This window comes from Bufo gargarizans, chromosome 1 (assembly GCF_014858855.1).
Source record: "Bufo gargarizans isolate SCDJY-AF-19 chromosome 1, ASM1485885v1, whole genome shotgun sequence".
NCBI lineage: Eukaryota > Metazoa > Chordata > Amphibia > Anura > Bufonidae > Bufo > Bufo gargarizans.
In genome coordinates, this window is record NC_058080.1 from 574577347 (window position 1) to 574598772 (window position 21426).

The 21426-nt window shown below is 43.6% G+C and overlaps 1 protein-coding gene across 1 annotated transcript in view; it reads left to right on the forward strand.

The window, feature by feature from the left end:
- Positions 1 to 611: 611 nt before the first annotated feature.
- VPS33A (VPS33A core subunit of CORVET and HOPS complexes) overlaps positions 612 to 21426 on the forward strand; it is a 30814-nt gene continuing 9999 nt past the window's right edge. Inside the window, exons 1-9 of the mRNA XM_044275729.1 lie at positions 612 to 762; positions 6346 to 6411; positions 6499 to 6626; positions 10183 to 10372; positions 10763 to 10879; positions 16074 to 16248; positions 16412 to 16605; positions 18428 to 18554; positions 20988 to 21055. Coding sequence (XP_044131664.1) covers positions 631 to 762; positions 6346 to 6411; positions 6499 to 6626; positions 10183 to 10372; positions 10763 to 10879; positions 16074 to 16248; positions 16412 to 16605; positions 18428 to 18554; positions 20988 to 21055 — 1197 coding nt within the window. The 5' untranslated portion in view covers positions 612 to 630. The remainder of the gene's footprint in view (positions 763 to 6345; positions 6412 to 6498; positions 6627 to 10182; positions 10373 to 10762; positions 10880 to 16073; positions 16249 to 16411; positions 16606 to 18427; positions 18555 to 20987; positions 21056 to 21426) is intronic.

Consider the following 21426-nt stretch of genomic DNA (forward strand, 5'->3'; position numbering starts at 1 on the left):
TCACACAATTTCCCCAGAAATTGTAGCTTTTCTAGTTGTTACTGATATTTCGGATACGCAAAATACAGGAGATGTAGCGCAGGTAATGTAATTGTCCACAGAGGACACCGTCTAGGGAAAAAGTACTCTGGATGTCACAGATATTTTTAGGTTGTGCACACGTTAGACAGGAGATGTAGCGCAGGTTGCACTCAAAATATATATTGCTGCCAGATACAACTATAGTCCTTAAAGAGGACCTTTCATGGGTCCGAACATTTTAAGATAACTATCTAGACATGTGTAGAGCGTTGGCCCCTGTGGCCCCGTTACCTTCTCCCGCGCTGTATGGTAATTGCTACTATCAGTAAACCAGGGAGGAGGTTTCTCCCTGGCTGTAGCGCTGTCCAATAGCTACACAGAGCTCACATCTAAATAACATCCACATAACAGCGGCCCCTACTATTCTCCCCTAGCCTCAGTCATTTATTTGCCTTGCCACGTGCCACCGGTCACATGACCCCCTCTAAACCAATTGGTTGCAGATCGAGGTCGGGACACTGTAAGAAAAGCGCTCGGCGATCCGCTAGTGCGGCCTGGACCTCGGCGGGGCTCGTTCTTTCCTATCACGTGACACACACGCTCTGTCACATGAATCCGGCTGTCACCAGGAGTCTCAAGATGGCGGCTCATCTTTCCTGCGGCCGGGTGAATCTAAACGTTTTGAGGGAGGCGATGCGCATTGAGCTGCGGGAGTTCCTGGATAAATGTGCGGGGAGTAAGGTGCGGACCGTGCGTGTGTCTGATGGATGTAGCCATAGAGCCTCTTTTTTCCCTGTTCTGTTCTCTCTCGCTTCCTTCAGTCTCTGCCTATAGATCCAGAGCAGTAATAGCATAGAACTGGCCTCACATCCTCTGCTGCTTGTCAGATGGTCTGCGGCTCCTCATAATGTTTTCTTCTATTTCTGGAGCAGCCCTTAAAGGGGGCGGTTGAGCTAATCACAGAAGTGGATCCAAAAAGAAAAAAGTTAAAGGAAAGATTGATCGGTGTCGTTCCTTTAATATCTACTTTTGTGTTTGACTAGAAAACTGCTGGGTGTCATTCTAGCCTGACCTCAGCACATGAACCTCGTGACCTCTCCATTGGTAACCGTGGGGCCCCAGCATTGAGACCTCTACTAATCGCACATTCATGACAAATCTCATTTACATGTCGTAATATTTTTTGGACCAGTCATTGATAACTCTAGTTCACACTTCCCGTGTTCCCATTCACACGTCCGCAATTTCGGAACGGAATTGCGGACCCGTTCATTCACCCGCACTTCTGGGTTCTCATTTCCGTTCCCGAAAAAAAAAAAATAGAACATGTCCTATTCTTGTTTGCAATTGCTGACAAGAATAGGCATATTCTATTAGTTCTGGCAATGTGCGGTCCGCAAAATGCAGAACGCGTATTGCCGCTATCCGTGTTTTGCGGATCTGCAAAACACGCTACGGACGTGTGAATGGGGCCTTAGGCTCCTTTCACACTAGCGTTCGCTGGTCCGCTCGTGAGCTCTGTTTGAAGGGGCTCACGAGCGGACCCGAACGCAGCCGTCCAGCCCTGATGCAGTCTGAATGGAGCGGATCCGCTCAGACTGCATCAGTCTGGCGGCGTTCAGCCTCCGCTCCGCTCGCCTCCGCACGGACAGGCGGACAGCTGAACGCTGCTTGCCGCGTTCGGGTGTCCGCCTGGCCGTGCGGATCCGTGCGGATCCGTCCAGACTTACAATGTAAGTCAATGGGGACGGATCCGTTTGAAGATGCCACAATGTGGCTCAATCTTCAAGCGGATCCGTCCCCCATTGACTTTACATTGAAAGTCTGGACGGATCCGTCCGAGGCTATTTTCACACTTAGCTTTTTTTAGCTAATATAATGCAGACGGATCCGTTCTGAACGGAGCCTCCGTCTGCATTATTATGAGCGGATCCGCCCGAACGCTAGTGTGAAAGTAGCCTTATTGTGAACCAAAACCAGGTGCTGGTCAAATACACAACAGGTGCAGATCTTTCCATTATACCTGATCGTAGCGTTCCGTTTCGTGCTTCCGTTCCGCATCTCCGGATTTGCAGACCCATTCAAGTCAATGGGTCCGCATCCGTGATGCGGAGTGCCCGTGTATTGCGGATCCGCTCACGCGGTCTGCAATACGGCAACGGGACACCTACGGTCGTGTGCAGGAAGCCTAAGAAGTGATTCAGTTTGGGCATGTTTACACCGTGGAACTTTCATGCAGTTTTCAGGACGGACTTCACCCGCCTAAAAACTGTGCTCCAGTGATTTCAATGTAAAGTCTGTGCGGTGTGGGATTTCACTGCCTCAGAGTCACTGTACTTTCACACAATTTTAATTTAAGAGAGATTGGTGCAATTAGCAAATTTCTAAATCGCTTCATTTAAAAAATCTGCCTGTATTTACCTGCACAAAAGCTGTAAAATTATGGCCGCTAGGGGTCTGTCTTCTGCCTAATTTGCTGTCCACTGCTTGTTGTCAGGCAAGAGCCATCTCTAGTAATTGACACACAGGAGACAGCAGAGAGGAAGTGGGGACGTGTCAGAGCTAGCTGAGATCCAGAGCCTGTGTCTGCAGAACAGAGAAGCTCCCGTGTGTCCAAGTCTGATCTCTCCCTCCTTATCAGCTTTCTGAGTCCCCTAGAAGAAAACAAACATAGTGGGAAGTGAGGTCACTAAATACAGCACTGGCAGATTGCACAGAAGGGAGACACTCCCTGCTTGTGAGAGAAATGCATTTAGCTGTGCAAGTGAAACAGGGAATGATATGGCTGAGAAAGACATTAAGCCAGCCCCCCCCCGCCCCCCCCCCAAAAAAACTGTTCCTTCACAGTTATGAAGCACATCCAATTTGCATTTCAAGTCTTGCTGTGGGTTCATGCACATTAGCCTCATTGAATGTAGGTAAATTTGTTTGTGAATCTGCAGCGCCTCAGGCTGCAAATCCGCAGCGGAAAATTGACTGTTAGCCTCTGATTTTATTTCATGGATTCCTCTGATGTAAATATGCAGCGGCTTAGCATTCACTTGCCATTCCTGCACACGTCAGTGGCTGCGCAGCCCCCCACGATACTGTGCGGCCATTAACAATGCAGACCTGCATTGTGTAGTTGTAACCTTACTATACTATGCAGGATTGGGACTGTAAACCTCAGCTTTGGAATTGCATTCTGGTAGTTTAATGGCCCCAAATCAGGTGATGAGTTCCCTTTAACCCTTTTACTGCCAAGGATGTCTGTAATAAATATGATACTATACTGAAACACTGTTTCACACTAGCGCTTAATCCTCTAAATTCTGTCACTCACACTGTGGTACCGCAGTAGTATCGCCACAAGAACACAAACTGATATAACTGATGTGGTTCCGCGCGATAATATTCCCCACTCTTTTTACAACGCCATAAACAAATATGAGCACTATTTCAAATCTGTATCTGCATACCTGCTTCAATCTCAGTCTTTCTGTTGCACGTGCCAAACCTCTTGCTATATAAGTAGGTGTATATGAGAGTGGGATGAAGAGCCCTATGCTCTTACTACAGAGCGTGCTTGCTCCGGCCGGTGGCAATGCTTTAAGTTTAATTTGCTAGTATTGAGCGCAGTGTGACGTCACAGAACTATGTTATATTTTGCAATTTTGTTCTTTTCAGAAGTACCATAGAAGTGAATGGTGAGTCATACAGGCAGTGCCACCTCTTTATTCCCAGCCGTTGTGAGACAAGGGTCAGGAGACCTCCATTCTCTACATAGTTGTGGGTCCCATCTCTGGGACTCGCACCTATCAGACATTTATGGCATATCCTGTGGATACAGCCAATCCCCTCCCCTCCTTTGCAGCCTCCAGTGACCCCCTCCCCCCACTTCATGTTATTGCGCCCTTTACCAGTTGGAGAACATTTGTGTTCACTGATGATTTTGCATTTGAAAATACAATCATCTCTTGTGCCTAATCAGACCATTTGTAAACACTGTAACTCACATGTTGGGTATTTTGGGTCTGTTCAGGTCTAGTGATGATGTGTATGTAGACTTTTTTTTTTTTTTTGATGCAAAATTGCACAGAGGTGCCCTTGTGTATAAAGTGTTTGGCATTTTTATAACGTGCCAGGTGTTTAGTTGCTTAAAATATATGGGTATGATGGTGGGAGCAATACGATTTTTCTTTTATAATTTTAGGTTTTATTTGTGTTTGTCGAAAGTGAGAGAATTGTCTTGGAAGCAAAAGTGTTAAATGCTGTGTATATTTTCAAGGATGAAACACTGAGATTTAACACAAAATCATCTTTTGTCATATTAGAGACCCTATAGTGGTTCCCAAAATGAAGGGGTTGTACGGGAAAAATTATTTAGAAAGTTTAAAGATGGGTTTAAAAAAAATAAAAGAATGGATAGTCACCCTCACCAGTTCCCTGTTGCAATTGTTCCTGTGCTTACTATGTCCCTCAGGATTTGCCTGATCAGCCAGTCAATGGCTGAAGTGGGTCACTGCTGTGGCAATGATTTGGCTGCGTAGGCATCTTCAGGCTTTTCCTGTGTTGAGCCAATAACTGGGGATCAGCAGAGTCCCAATAAACATTGGCTTTGGGCCCTTTCCCCCAATGGACAATCCCTTGCCGAAATTGCCCTTTAACAGAGTTCTCCAGGCTCTAGATATTGATGATATGTCTTCAGGATAGTTCATCAATATCATTGGTTAGGTCTGACAACTGGCCAGCACCCCCACCAATTAACTGTTCTTAGCAGCTACTGGTACCAGAAATATCACGGTGGACGGAGACGGAAGCAGAAAGCTACGTGTGTTGGGTTTCTGCAGCTCAACTATCATCCAGTGTATGGGGCCACATCGAGTTTCTGCAGCTCAACTGTCATTTGATAGAACAGTCTGCTTCATTGGAGCTGAGCTGCAGGAACCCGGCATAGCCACTATATCGTGGATGTATTTTTTATTTTTTTTTATTTTTTTTTATTTTTTTTATTCCGGCTCCATCCATTGTTATTTCTGGTGCCAGAGGCTGCTGAGGACCTCCATTTAGTTGGGTGTTGGACTACCATGGATCTGATATTGATGACCTATCCTAGGAATAGGCCATCAATATCTAGAGCAGTGTTTCCCAACCAGTGTGCCTCCAGCTGTTGCAAAACTACAACTCCCAGCATGCCTGGACATCCTTTGGCTGTGCAGGCATGATGGGAGTTTTAGTTTTGCAACAGCTGGAGGCACACTGGTTGGGAAACACTGATCTAGAGCATGGACATCCCCTTTTAAAGGGGTGGTATCATCTTAAGCTTTTATGTCTCTAGGATATGCTATCAAACTCAGATAGGTGTGGGTCTCACCTCTATCTTCAGAACAGGCTCCAAAAAGTGAAGGAGAGCATACAGCGCTTTGACTGAATGCTCTCCATTAATTTCTATGGTAGTTCAGAAAATAGCCGACCGCTTGGCTATATAGAAATGAATGGAGCGTAGACTGCATAAGCGCTGCCACCGCTCCATTCACTTTTGTGGGACTGCCGGAGAAAGCTGAGCCAGCGTTCGGGTGGTTGCACATGCATGGCTGCTCTCCTCTCACTTCTGGGGTCTTGAGATAGGTGAGTGTCCAACCTCTTGGACTGACATTGGTGGCATATCCTACTTATATGCCACTAATGTCTAAGGGCTGTTTCACACGAGTGGATGCCGTGCGTGACATCCGCTCCGTGAATGACAGCCAAGACCCGATGCAGACTGCAGAGGCACGGAGCAGTAACATGACTGATAATGCTCCGTGCCTCTCTGTGAACTCTTTACTACGAAATTACAGTGAGATAAAGTTGTCACCGTGATTTCGATGTAAAGAGGTCACAGAGAGGCACGAAGCATCATCAGTCATGTTACTGCTCTGTGCCTCTGCAGTCTGCATCGGGTCTTGGCTGTTATTCACAGAGCGGATGTCACGCACGGCATCCGCTCGTGTGAAACAGCCCTAAGGCTTCTTTTGCATCTGCGTCTTAGGCTCAGTTAGGGACTTCCGTCACAGAAATAAAAGAGAAAAACGTCCCACATGTAGGACTTCTTTTTTTTTTTTCTCTGCTAAGTTCTCCAGAATGGAAATCAAACTGGTCCCATAATAGTCCGTGTCAGTTACATGGCGAATCCAGCACTTTTGTAATAGCACAGATGGTAATGTAGCCTAAAATGATACAACCCCTTTAAGTTTGCAAAATGATTGCACTTAAAATACTCCAACAACATTACTCATAATACGCATTTAAATAGATTTATAATGAGTGTACTATTGGACTAATTATTTTTTTCGTTCTGTGCAGGCTATTGTATGGGATGAGTATCTGACGGGCCCCTTTGGATTAATTGCCCAGTATTCGCTCTTAAAGGTATAGTTCATTTGTAGTTGCAGCCCAAATCCTAATCCTATTTTTGTACCGGTTTGTTAAAACTTGACTGTCACGTTTGTTTTTTAGGAACATGAAGTGGAAAAAATGTTCACGCTTAAGGGGGGCCCGTTACCATCATCTGATGTTAAAAACATCATATTTTTTGTCAGACCCAAGCTGGAACTAATGGACATAATTGCTGAGAACATTCGGAGGTATTTTTTATTCTTGATCTTCTATGTGTTGTTTTGCTTATGTAAAGTGTGTGAGTAGATGGGGAAGTGGGGTCCTGTAGTCCTGGCTATATGTCTGACGCATCTTCCATTAGAATCAATCTGGAGAATATGCCACTTAATCTACAGATTGCTACCTAGCCACATTTAAAACTCCTGTAGCTTGAACTGTTTTAAAGGCCATGGGCATTTTATTACTGAAATACATGGATTTTGGGCAAAACATATTTGTCATTGGGATTTATAAAAAATGCTTAACTATTTGTCTTCTGCAGCATTTATGTATCAAAGAACATGGCAAGCTGCAGAATGTTGCTCACAGTGAAATCTATCAGACAGGCTCTCTGACGGTCTGTAGCCCCTATCTCTGATCTCATGAATACTGTAAGCTGACATCTTTGCAGACAAATAAAATAAACTGATATCAAAGTAGATGTCGGCTTTATAAAACTTTAGTAGAGCCGAAAGGGGCTACAAACCAAGCCATCAGAGAGGTTGTCTGACCTATTTTATGGCAGCCTGCAATTTGTGAGAATACACACAGGCTGCAGAAGACAATCGGTTGGAAATTTTTAATGAAACCCAATTGCAAAGATGATTTTTAGACAAATGCATGGATTTCCGAAAAAATATATGTCCCCAATGGTGTCCATAGACTTTAAAGCGTACCTGAGTTTTCCCCAAAAAATAAAAAGTTTGCATAATGGCTGCGCTTCTTTGTACAATGTGAAGGAACTGGTGTCTGAGTTTTTTCATCCATATTTTTCCCTGTTTCAGCTGCACAGCTAAATGCATTTCACTCAGAAGCAGGGGGAGTATACCTGGGAAATCTGCCAGCACTGTCCTGCTGTGAAGTCCTTTCCCTTACTTCCTGTTATGTTTTTTTTCCAGCTCTGGCGCTCACAGAACAGATAAGGAGGGATAATCACACTTACAGAAAAGCAGGAAACTCCTGTGAATTCAGAAGCAATGTAGAAGCAGTTGTTTTATCAGTCTCCCAATCTCAGCTAGCTCTGACACGCGCCCTCTTCCTCTCAGCCGGCTCCTGAGTCTTTGTTTCCAGGGACAGATCTTGCCTGACAACAGGCAGTAGACTGCAAATTAGGTGGAAGTGGGACCCCTAGTGGCCATGACTTTACAGCTTCTTTTTCAGGTGGATGCAGGCATATTTTTTAAATGAAGTGATTTACAAAATTGCTAATTACACCATTCTTTATTAAATGAAATGAGAGTGCATTCTGAAGACTCCGTTTTGGTGCTTCTGTAGATGCACACATGATTCTATTCCTTATTTTAGGTCTAAATCAAACTATATTGGGAACTCATGTAATACAGATTACATGAATGGCCGACAGCTTTGTGAGGTGTATGGCCACCTGTAGTTTTAAATGTTACTTTCAGGTTTTAATATATCTGTGATAAAAGTCAAGACCGTAATCTGTAGAAATAAACACTTCCCAGGTTTTAACGAAATTAATGACAGAAGTAAACAGAAAAAAACTTGAATAGGTGGTTTGGTATAATAAATCAAGAGTGGCAGGCCACACTGTTAGAAAGTTAGAAAAAAACGCGACAATAAGTTGCGTGATAAAAGGGTACAACTACACTGTGACGTGTGTCACAGTAATGTCACGCAACATATTTTTTAATAATCGTCTATGGTGTCGCACTTTGACATGCGACATACTGCGACATGACAGTTGCACAAAAATCCAACTTGGATTGATTTTTCGGCAACTGTCGTCTTGCAGCATGTCATAGTGCAACACGATAGACTATCATTAAAAAAAAGAAATGTGCGTGACCTTACTGCGACAAATGTCATTGTGTAGCCCTAGCCTTATACAGGACGACCGCTTTAAAAAGACTCACATCTAATAGTGTTGTTCTTTCCAAAAGCAAATAGTTGCACTTGTTCTAGAATCCGGGTGTTGGTGGAGTTAAAGCCTGAGGACCCTCATTGTCTTTTGAATCCAAAGACAGTCCACAGGCACAGAGTTCCAAGAAGATCATGACTATTGGTTATCATCTTACATTAAATAGAGCTCAACATTTTACATTTACACTCATTGCTTCATGAATGGTAGAAGAACCTGCCCATGGTGTTTTCAGCCTCCATGTAGTATTTCTAGCAGTATCATACATGTTCATTTCTTCTGGATTACTTCTTTTTTTGGGGGGATTGTAAAAGGCTTGGGGCAATAGAGTTGTCACTATACCAGAATGTTGATTTGCAGAAAAAGTATTGCGATATTTGATACCAAGCAAAAAACAAAACAAAAGCAAAATGTCCACACATTGGCCAACATGGGGTCAATGTGTTTTTTTTTTTTTTGTTTGTTTTTTGTGAAGTATCGATTTGCTCATTATGTGAGGAGGTCCTTGGTGGGGTCATTAACTAAAGTAATAATACCCCGTCAACTACTCCTCACATAATGGCCAATATGGGGTTAATGTGAGGTACATGTTGAGATTACTTACTGTTAATGTGAGGCCCATGGTTTTATCAATTTGGACCTCTGTGTCTCGCATTAATAGTGAATAACCCCATCATGTACCTTACACTAACCCCATGTTGCCCATTATGTGAGGAGGTTATGGATGGGGTTACTATTAATGTGAGGCAAATGGTGTTATTCATTTTGAACCTCCATGTGTCTCATATGTAATAGTAAGTGATGCCATCATTAACCCTTATGTTGCCCGTTATGAGGTAGACTATGGGGTCACTGTTACTATTAATGTGAAGCACATGGAGGTACTAAAGTAATAAGACCATGTGCCTCACGTTAATACAGGCATACAGCATGGAGCAGATGCCTGTAAAAACTGCAAGAAAATTCCCCTGCAGCAAGATCCTCCTGGATGCTGAAGGATAAAGGACCCGTGGTGATGTCATCGCCATAATATCGGTCACAGGTGAATGTTACTAGTCACATGGCGATGACCTAATGAAAGGTCCGTTAACCTATGAGCATCCAGGACAGCGGTGAGTTTATCTCCCCCTCCCTTCCTCCCTCCATGTGCTTCAGGACGGTTATAATAAGAAAGAGGGAAGGTTGATATAGTTGCAGAAGTTATTTCTTCAATTCTCCTGTTAAGGGAATCTGTGAAGTCCCACAAGCCCTATTTAGTACAGTACTACACGAATAGTACTGCTGCTACTGACTACTACACTAGTTTGTATGTCTATACTCGCCCACAGTCCCCCGCTGTGCACCTGCAAAATGGCTCTGGGATACATTTGAGAGGACTCATGAGCCCATGTATATAATCGAGAGGAGTCCAAAGTCAGTTTGCGGGCGCACAGCAGGGAAAACGTGTTTGAGTATGGGAATACAAATTAGTGATCCAAGCTCAGTGGCAGCAGCACCATTCATGTCGCACTTCACTTACTAGGGCTTGTGGGACCTGATGGATTCCCTTAAACAGTTCAGTTTCTTTACATAACATAGTGCTGATATTTTTGAAAAATTAGTCATTTTAATATTCTGGTTAGTGAACTCATGTATTTTTTCTTTTTTTCTTTCTTTAATAGAGAAGATAAAGGTCGCTTTACTCAACGGGATTTCCACATTTTATTTGTGCCTCGTCGTAGCCTGCTGTGTGAGCAGAGACTTAAGGAACTGGGTGTTCTTGGCTCTTTTCATCATCGTGAGGAATACCGCCTAAATCTGATCCCTTTTGATGGTGACCTGTTGTCCATGGAATCTGAAAATGCTTTTAAGGTACAGTCTGGCTCTGCTGAGGAAGATGAATGTGAAGTCTTGGCTGACATGATTAAACAGGGACCAATGACAGTTGTCTTATATGAACTAGTATCACTTAGTCCACACCAGCCATTATATAATAGAGTAAGGCGGTGGTCAGCAAGGCACGGATGATTTGAAGTTGACCATTATTGCGGTCTGGTTGAAGGATCACTAATCTCCCAGACTTAAAGCCCTTTTTGAATGGCTGGTTGAATATTTGCCTTTCTGACTACATTTGCAATGCGAAGGGCTGGATCACTAAATCGGTATGAATTAAGCTGCAGTTCTGATTGTTGTTCCCATTATACTCAGACCTTGGTATTTTAAAATGCATTAATTAAATGCTGTTTTGCTGCTTTCCAACAGGAATGCTACCTGGAGAATGATCAGACAACACTTTATCATGTAGCTAAAGGACTCACCACTTTGCAGGCCTTGTATGGGACCATTCCTCAGATTTGTGGGAAAGGAGAATGTGCGAGGGTAAGTGTGGATGGCATGTTCATATATAAGTAAGTTATTTGCTTACTATTTGGGTAAAGTTAAATCTTAAAGGGGTTTATCATATATATATTTTTTTAAATCGCTTGTCTGGAGGACTTTCTTCCCTTTCTGTGTTGGACAGCACCTCACATGAAACAGTCAAACATCTGAATCTCCCAGGATGCTTTTTCAATATGCTCTTGTTAACTCTTTCCTCCCCTGCAGAGAAAATAGCCCTCCATAGTTTCCTTCTCCACTGTGTAGAATGAAAATATATATATATGTGTGTGTGTGTTATAAGGGAAAATAATAGCATTCTGAATACAGAATGCATAGTAAAATAGCGCTGGAGGGGTTAAAAAAAATTAAATAAAACTCTCCTTAATCCACTTGCTCACGCAGCCCGGCATCTCTCCTGTCTTTCTTTGCTGATTGCAGGACCTGTGGTGACGTCACTCCGGTCATCACATGATCCATCACATGATCTTTTACCATGGTGATGGATCATGTGATGACCGGAGTGATTGCTGATTGCAGGACCTGTGGTGACATCACTCCGGTCATCACATGATCCATCACCATGGTAAAAGATCATGTGATGGATCATGTGATGACCGGAGTGACGTCACCACAGGTCCTGCAATCAGCAAAGAAAGAGACAGGAGAGATGCCGGGCTGCGTGAGCAAGTGGATTAAGGAGAGTTTTATTTAATTTTTTTTAACCCCTCCAGCGCTATTTTACTATGCATTCTGTATTCAGAATGCTATTATTTTCCCTTATAACCATGTTATAAGGGAAAATAATAATAATCGGGTCTCCATCCCAATCGTCTCCTAGCAACTGTGCGTGAAAATCGCACTGCATCCGCACTTGCTTGCGATTTTCACGCAACCCCATTCATTTCTATGGGGCCTGCGTTACGGGAAAAACGCACAAAATAGAGCATGCGATTTTGACGCATTGCACCTGCGCGGGATACTCGCCCGTGTGAAAGGGGCCTTAGAAAGAAAGGTAGGCCTTCCATCAAGAGTATTACAGTCCCTATCCTGGTAGAAAATAAGAAAAACATCACAAAAATCTGCTAGTAGTCACTACAGATGCCAGTAACTGGGGTGGTCATGCGGCAGACCTGATGGTTCAAGGAGTTTGGAACAACTCCATGGCGACTGCCTTGTGAAATCAAAAGGAACTTTTGGCAGTTTTCGAGGTTCTTCTAGCACTCTATTCAAAGATGCCTCTTCGCCATGTCAAAATCGTATCCAACAACACAACCACAGTTGCATACATAAACAGACAAGGGGGCACTCGGAACAAGTTTCTAGCCGCAATCACAAAGAGGGTTTTTCTATGGGCAGAAAAACATCTGACTTCCTTATCAGCAGTCCATTTAAAGGGAAGCAAGAATCTCGTGGCCGATTTCTTAAGCAGGCAGACAATAAAGGAAGGAGTTTGGGCCCCAAGTCCCGATGTATTGCACCTGATCACAGCAAATAGAGGCGTAGAGATTTTGTTCTGTCCCCCACAGGATCAGGCAGAAATTCTAGATGCCCTATCTCGCCCATGGCCAAAGGGGCTGCCATACACGCCCCCTTCCCCCTTTCAGCTGAACTCCGAGAAGCCTAATGAAAGTGGCGGAAGAACAGGCGCAGGTAATTATTATCGCTCCTTATTGGCCAAGAAGAGCCTGGTTTTCCCTGCTTCTCAACCTATCAGGAGGGGAATACTGGACTCTCCCAGCACTTCCAGATCTTTTATTTCAGGGTCCGATTTACCAGCCCAAAGTCTCTCAACTCAAATTGACGGCTTGGAGATTGAACGCCTAGCTTTAAAAGGAAAGGGTCTCTCGGATCCTGTAATCTCCACTGTACTCAAAAGCCGTGACATCAAAGATTTTTCTTAGGACCTGGAAGGCCTTTCTTGCCTTTACGAAGAGCAAAAACTGTCAAAATTCCCTTCCAAATGTACCAATTATTTTGGATTTCCTATAGTTGAGGTTGAACAAGGGTCTCAAACCCTCTACCCTCAAAGTGCAGAGTATTTTTCTGGATGCAAAATTGGCAAAACAACCTTTTAGTCGAGAATTTCTGAGAATCAGAATCTCACCAAGAAGTCGAGAAGTCAGAATCTCACCAACCGTATGCTCTACCATTCCAACATGGGACTTAAATTTTATTCTTTGTCTTTATGGAGTCGCCTTTTCAAACCTATTGATAGTATCTCCATTAAGCTTTTATCCCTTAAGACCTCCTTATAGCCATAACTGCTAGAAGGGTGGGTGAGATCCAGGCCTTCTCTTGTCGTACACCGTATCTTAAAATTTTAGATGACCGTATAATCCTTAAGCATTGCCCTGCATTCCTTCCAAAAGTAGTTTAAAAATTCTATTGTAATCTGGAAGTTGTTCTGCCGTCCTTCTGTGATTCTCCTACCACGGACCAAGAAAGGAAGTTCCACAATCTGGATGTAAGATGTTGCCTACTATGTTATCTGGCGAGAACAAAGCAGAGCAGACAGTCGGACCACCTCTTTATCAAATTCCAGGGTCCTAATAAGGGTCTAGCAGCCAGGACGTTTACGATCGCTTGGTGGATAAGAGATGCTATCTTGCTTTGTTATAGCAACAAGAATCTTGTTTCCCCAGCAGAACTCATGGCCCACTCGACTGGCTATGTAAGCCTCCTGGGCAGAAAACGCCGCTATATCAATTGAACAGATCTACAAAGCGTCTGCCTGGGATAATCCTATGACCTTTTTTAAGCACTACAGGTTGGATGTGATCCATAATCAGGACTTTGGGCGTAGAATTCTTTCTACAGTAGTCCATCCCTGAAATATGTTAATTCAACTATTAATCCTCCTGTTAGTGCCGTTGGGGAGGCGCCGGGGAAAAGGGTTAACTACTCTTACCGGAAATTGGATTTTCCATTGGCCTCCCCAACGGCACTGGGCATCCTTGTTTGTTTTTGGTAAAAGTATATTTACCTTGGTGGATTGTATTATGTTGAATTAATAATAATTTTTGTTGCATCATTTTCCATGTCCTTGGTTATTAACTGGCTTAGGTAAGGAGAGGAGACCTTCTTAATCTGGAGCTCCAGTGTTGTTTTCTGTCCAGGGGGCGGGGATACCCTCCTGTCAGTGCGTTGGGGAGGCTAATGGAAAATCCAGTTACCGGTAAAAGTAATTAACCCGTTCCCGACAATTGCCTGCTGAATTGGCTAGTGTAAAGAGACCTTAAATGAAGAGAATACATACCTTCCTTTATTGGCAGAGGATTGGTTGGTAGCAATGGAATCTCCATTTATGTCTCTCCCTCTACTAATAGACTAATCCAGTTATATATTCAGCATCATAGCCATCTATTCCCTACTCGACTTAAAAAAAAATGGGTCTCCTTTCACTCTAATTGTCATAGATGTCTGGAACCTGAAGCTAATTTCTGGCACTTATTGTTCGACTGTACTTATCTGCACTCCTTCTGGATGGAGGTTACTAGCCTTTGTTTGGAAATTACATCTCAGCCTGTCCCATGAGTTCCTGAGATTTGCTTGTTAGGTGTTTTAGATCTCATATGAAAATGTTGTGTTCAAAAACAGAGAATTGTTTCAGAAATTGTGGGGCACATGGTGCTCCTCTCCTTTTTAAAGGGGTTGTCCAGGTTCAGAGTTGAACCCAGACATGACCCCTTCACCCAGACAGTGCCTTTTGAGATGAGCATCGGAGTATCTCATGCTCCGATGCTCTCCCTTGCCCTGGGCTAGGGCTTTTTTGTTTACAAACTTGCACTATTAGGCTGAGTGTCCACTTGGCAGTATCCCCGGTGACGTCACCGGCACTAATGGGCAGGCTTTAGCGCTTCCCTAGCCTGTTTTACAGGCTAAGGCAGCGCTAAAGCCCAACCATTAGTGCCTGTGACGTCACCAGGAACACTGCTAGGCGGGAGCCTCTGCCTAGCAGAAACCCAGTACGTCACTGGATCTGCTGAAAAAGCCCTTGCCCTGTGCCATTCATTGCAGGACGAGGGAGAGCATCGGAGCATGAAATGCTCCAATGCTCATCTCAGAGGGGCTGCCTGGGTGAAGAAGGTTTAGCTCTGAACCTTTTTAACTGTATTCTCCCCGAAGGTTTTGAATTTTTTTAGTACTCCGTTTGGTAAATATCTGTACCCTGATAGTAATACGTATGAATTACCACTAATGATATCAGGATATTGTAGAATACTGACTGGTTTCATGTATGTTCCATACTTTGACTGTTTGACATTCTTTCCGCCATGTAAGAAGTTCATAACCTGCATGGGTCTGTACTTCTGTGAGGCGTAGTTTCTCTTCTTTTTATATGGGGAAGGCGGCCATAGACATATACATTAGATTCTCAGCAAATCTCACCAACATTGTCTAGATGTGCCAATGGATTTCTAGTCTGTATGATTGCCTTTAAAATAGTAACCCGGCGCCTTTGAGACCTCTCTGTGCGTTTACCACCCGATGGTGCCAGAATAGACTCTTGATTACCAAAATAATTCGATAGTTTGGATGGATTCGGATATAATTGTTAGAGATGTCTGTCAGTCACTAGTCTCCTGTAAAAAATGGCCGTCAATTAGCAGTCAGCTGTCAGTGTACGGCTTTACTTTTTCTCGTTAATCACATTCTGCATGACTGCACCTATGTGTGCTTTAATGGGGTTTTCCAAGATTTTACTACTGATAGGTCATCAGTATCTGATTATTGGGGGCCTGACACCCGGCACCCCTGCCAATGAGCTGTTTGACAAGGCACGGCGCTCCTGTGAGTGCCGTTACCTTATCTGTGCTTACCGAGCACAGCACAGTACATTGTATAGCTACTGTGTTTGATATTGTGCTCAGCCCCATCAAAGTGAATGGGGTGTCGGACCCCCACCGATCAGATACTGATGACCCATCCTGAGGATCGGTCATCAGTAGTAAAATCCTGGAAAACCCCTTTAAGCTGCTGCCTGCTCCAATGTTTTCTGAAATAATAATGATATTGTAGCCATATTATATACTATAGCTAGCTGTCCTCCATAAATGCAGCAACCTGTGAGTCACTTGGGCATCTTATCCTGTAGTAACAAACGGGTAACTACTAGATGAAGGGAATGTATGCTGTATTTTTACTGTTACTATTTCATTGAATGTTATCTACATAACTTCTTTGTATGTTCTAGCATGTCGCCAATATGATGATCAGGATGAAGCGAGAATTGGGTGGAAGCAACAACCAGATAACGCCAGTGTTTGACACACTTTTGTTGCTGGATCGTAATGTTGACTTGTTGACACCACTAGCAACCCAGCTCACATATGAGGGACTTATCGATGAAGTCTATGGAATTCAAAATAGTGAGTGTGTATAGGTACTTTTGGGCAGGTTACACTGTAGACATCAGGCTTCCATCCTATTATAATCTAGGAGTTAAGCAGTAGTAATTCCAGCAGAAGAGCATTAAGCCGGTGACTGTATATTGCAGATGGTCCAAATCTCTCTTTTATGTAATCACAACAGGCAATGTGAAACTTCCCCCAGAAAAATTTGCCCCCAAGAAACAGGGGGAGAGTGGGAAAGATCTCCCTACAGAACCGAAGAAACTGCTGCTGAACTCTGCTGAGGAGCTATATGCCGAGATCAGGGACAAAAACTTCAACGCTGTAGGCTCAGTACTAAGTAAGAAGGCCAAAATTATATCTGCAGCTTTTGAGGTAAAGTAGGACCGGTGTCTTGCCTAACAACAAACTGTATGTCCATATTCTGTGAAGTTAGGTTAGGATTACGGCTGTGGTTCAGTTTGTCTTTTAGCCACAGTTAGATGATCCCTATTGAAAAAAAAAAAAATTATTATATATATATATATATATATATATATATATATATATATATATATATATATATATATATATATATAATATAAATTTTTTTTTTTTTTTTTTTTTTTATTTGCTTTCTGAATTCAAAATTAAGTAAGATTTTAAATAGTCTCCATTCAAAAATGTCCTGCCGTTTTGCTGCTGGTGAGGCTGTGCAGTTGCTTTACATAGCTGGCTGTGCAGCAGCTTCTGACGTGGATCCAACAGACCAACACTACTCCTTGATTCTGTGAGCTCAGGGACAGTGTCATGTAATATCCTTCTTCCTTCACACAGTATTAAAGATAACAGATTGGGGGGAGTGGGGCGCGAGGTCTGAATAGGTACAGATCATGCAGTAAACCCCTTGGTAAAATCTCCATGGGGAGTGCCTTGTTAATCACTCTGGAGCATACTGCACTAGGGAAAGATACTGGTGCACTGCTCACACTGGGTGCTCCAGTGTAATACTTTAGCAGTCATTTATCTCCCTGTTCTATTGCAGTAACATGCTGGTATTGTTTATGAGCTAGTTGGAGGGGAAGGGGGAGAGTACAATAGACCTTGGCCTTAAAGGGGTATTTTGGTTAGATTAAGTGCTCTGCTATCTCCGGAACTCCCATAGAAATTAATGGAATGGCCACACTCTTGCCCAGCCGGCTGCTCTTTTCATTTCAGCGGGCTCACACGGGTACTGTGCCTCCCGTTCTCCTGATCGGTGGGGATACCAGCGGTAGGACCCCCACCAAACTAATAGGGGATGACTTAATCTAACTGGAATACCCCTTTAAATGTAAAGTGGGTCTTCACTGATATCCATTCAGCTTGGGCATTATGTCTGTAGGTGGCTATACGCATTATATGAACATGATCCTGTAAGTACTGTACAATAGACCCACGATCAGATATGATCAGATATTGACAGTTTGGCTCGGGGTACCAAAGTTGAACCATGATATGCAGCTGACACACAGACTGACCAGAGTCATGTGAAAGTAGTCAGGAGCAGACAACCATCGAATGTGTAAGGGTGTGCCCCATCTCTCTCCTGATGGCAAATGTTTGGGGAAGGGGGAGAAGAAGGGTTGGTCAGGTGTGTGCTGGAGGGTCGGGACAAATAACTCGGTATGCTCATTTAGCTGTGTGCAGTCTATAGTGTGCGGCCAGCTTTTAGGTGTTTGAATGTTGCAAATTTCATGTAAGACAACTTGGTCTCGGTTATTTTAGGTTTGCTGGTCTTTTTGTGTGACTTGATGACAAGGTTAACTCCATCTCCTCTTATCCAGTTTAACTACTTACCCTGAACAAAAGACTTGTCTGTAAAAGGTGATAATGAGATTGGGTGCCCTGCGGAAAAGAGCCAGGCATCATTACCCACCTCATGCCAGGACTTGCCCAACATTGAGCATTCTGCATGTGATTGCCAGTTGTGTTTTTTTTCAACCTCTTAAATACTGAAATCATGGAAGTGTTTGTTGCTTGGATCAGTTTATGTATGGAACATTTATACCACTATGATAAATTCGCATCATTTGCTGTTCCTATATTGATTTCTTTAAAGAAATACAGTTTAATCAGAAAAGTTATTTAATTTGCTCTTTTTAGTTTCTCAACATTTTCAGTAGCCTTACTATTAAACAAATTCAGTATTTTATATTTTATTTTTTTTCAAATGAAGGGGAGACACAACGCCAAGACGGTGGGTGAAATCAAGCAATTCGTCTCACAACTGCCGCATATGCAAGCTGAACGGGCATCGTTAGCAAATCACACATCCATTGCTGAACTCATAAAGGATATAACTAGTAAGATAATAGTAGTAATCCCTTATTGTTCAATATTAATTAAGGCGGTTGTGCGGTGTTGTGAAACGGATGACCTATCATCTGTTGGAATAGGTTGCACGGCATGTAGATTGTAGCAACAATGCTACGAAATGGTCAAGCAGGGTGTTTTGTATCGTTATTTACATAGAACAAATCTGTCCAATCCACACACGGACTTTGGATAACTTTATTGGCATTAAGGGGAATTTCCAACATTTGGCAAGCCTAGTACAGTATAAATTGCTGCTGCCATGCAGACCGTTTCATAGTGCTAGATCTCAGCGATGATGGTTGTATTCAACACGTGATTGCGGCAGCCAGTCGCCCACACCAGTGATTTAATCTCTGAAGTCTATTAAAGGGAACCTGTCACCGGGATTTTGGGTATAGACATGGGTTGCTAGATGGCCGCTAGCACATCCGCAATACAGTCCCCATAGCTCTGTGTGCTTTTATTGTGTAAAAAAACCAGATTTGATACATATGGAAATTAACCTGAGATGAGTCGGAGCTTGAAAATATGACTCCTCTCTGGTCACACAAGTAAGATATGACTCTTATGTTACTTTGCATAAAAGGCGGGAAGTACAAAAATGCATAATACTTATTGAATTCGTCTGCAAATGAAATTAAAAGTGTAATTTATATGTTTAGGGTAACACAATGAACATTTAGAAACGCTCAGAGGGTAGCCTAGTAGAGGTGACAAGTTCCCTTTAAAGGGGTTGTCCCACTTTGCTTTTTTAATCTTATCAGCAGTAGATGTCCTGATAACTTCCTGGTTCTCAGGCAGTTGAGTGAAGGCCACGCCTCCTCATGACTCACCCTGCGTGCTCGTTCATGTGTATGAGGTCATCCACATGGAGCCGTATGTGAGGTCCCGCCCCCCCCCCAGTATAATAAACATTGAGTGCGGCCCCCCCCCCCCAGTATAATATACATTTAGTGCGCCCCCCCCCCCCCAGTATAATATACATTCAGTGCGGCCGCCCCCCCCCCAGTATAATATACATTCAGTGCGGCCACCCCCCCCCCAGTATAATATACATTCAGTGCGGCCACCCCCCCCCCCAGTATAATATACATTCAGTGCGGCCACCCCCCCCAGTATAATATACATTCAGTGCGGCCACCCCCCCCCCAGTATAATATACATTCAGTGCGGCCACCCCCAGTATAATATACATTGGTGGCGCAGTGGGAAGTGCCAATGAGGGTTAAAAAAATAAATAAAAAATTAACTCACCTCCTCCAATTGTTCGCGCAGCTGCCGGTCTCCTGTTCTATCTTTAGGACCTGTGAAAGGACCTTTGGTGACATCACTGTGGTCATCACATGGTACATCATATGATCCATCACCATGGTAATGGACCATGTGATTAGCTCAGTGACGTCACCAAAGGTCCTTTCACAGGTCCTAAAGATAGAACAGGAGACCGGCAGCTGCGCGAACAATTGGAGGAGGTGAGTTAATTTTTTATTTATTTTTTTAACCCTCATTGGCACTTCCCACTGCGCCACCAATGTATATTATACTGGGGGGGTCCGCACTGAATGTATATTATACTGGGGGGGGGGTGGCCGCACTGAATGTATATTATACTGGGGGGGGGGGGGTGGCCGCACTGAATGTATATTATACTGGGGGGGGGGGGTGGCCGCACTGAATGTATATTATACTGGGGGGGGGGGGGCGCACTGCGCCACCAATGTTAATACAAATGCAGGAGGTGGGTGCCGGAGTGAAATAGCCGGCACCCGACCTCTATGATAGGGGGCTGCGATCAGCGGCAGTTAACCCCTAAGGTCCCGCTCCCTGTCATAGAGGTCGGGTGCCGGCTATTTGATTCCGGCACCCGCCTGCTGTATTTGCGCATGCGCGGGCGTGCGCGTACTTGTAGGAATGGAGAGGCGGCCCGAGTACTTGTTCAGCCGTTGTGCGCAGGCGCGGCACAGCGATGCGGCCGGACGAAAGAGGCCGTATCCATGGGATACAGAAAACAACAAAGGAATCGCTTTACATGATTTTTTGAATGAAAGGTAGCTTTTGGATAATAACATGGATAGGAAGATATGTTGTGTGGGGGTAAATAGATTAGATAAAACCTATTTTATGAAGTGGGACAACCCCTTTAAGCACAGATTGGCAGGGGAACATATGCAGTTTATGCTGGCCATTTCAAAAAGGTTCCTATTTAATGTACCCATTGATGCCCAGCTTTTATAGATGTATGATGTGTCCAATCACTTTGTATTAAATAACCCCAATCTAGCTGGATATATCCATCAAAAATACTTCCAAACTGGCAGGAAAACTGTACCTGCCAATGTTCAGCATCTCCAATAACACCTTTTATTCTGCATGTTGTCTAGTGACTTTTACTGTATATTATACTATATCTTTCTCTTCAGCTTCAGAAGCATTTTTTGATAATTTAACAGTGGAGCAAGAATTCATGTCTGGCTTTGACACTGATAAGGTTAGTATTATACTATAGATGTACAGTACTTATTTGCTATCAATATATAATTCTATTTCCCCAGTCGTGTCCATGACCGCACACTCGGAGACTGACTTCCTCTGATAGGACAGGAAAAAACACAGAGGTTAAAAACCCCAACCCTTCCCCTCATCGCCAGTGTTTTTTCCTGTCCTGCCAGGGTTCAGAACAGTTCATGAGGAAATATATGGGGGTCTGGGGGAAAGGCAGAGGTCTGTGTTTCCGGTGCCGGATAACGTACAGAAGCTGATTAAAGCAGAATGGGATAAACCTGAAACCGGTTCCTTCATTCCTCGGGATATTAAGAGGCGGTATCCGTTTGACGAATCAGAGTGCACAGTATGGGAGTC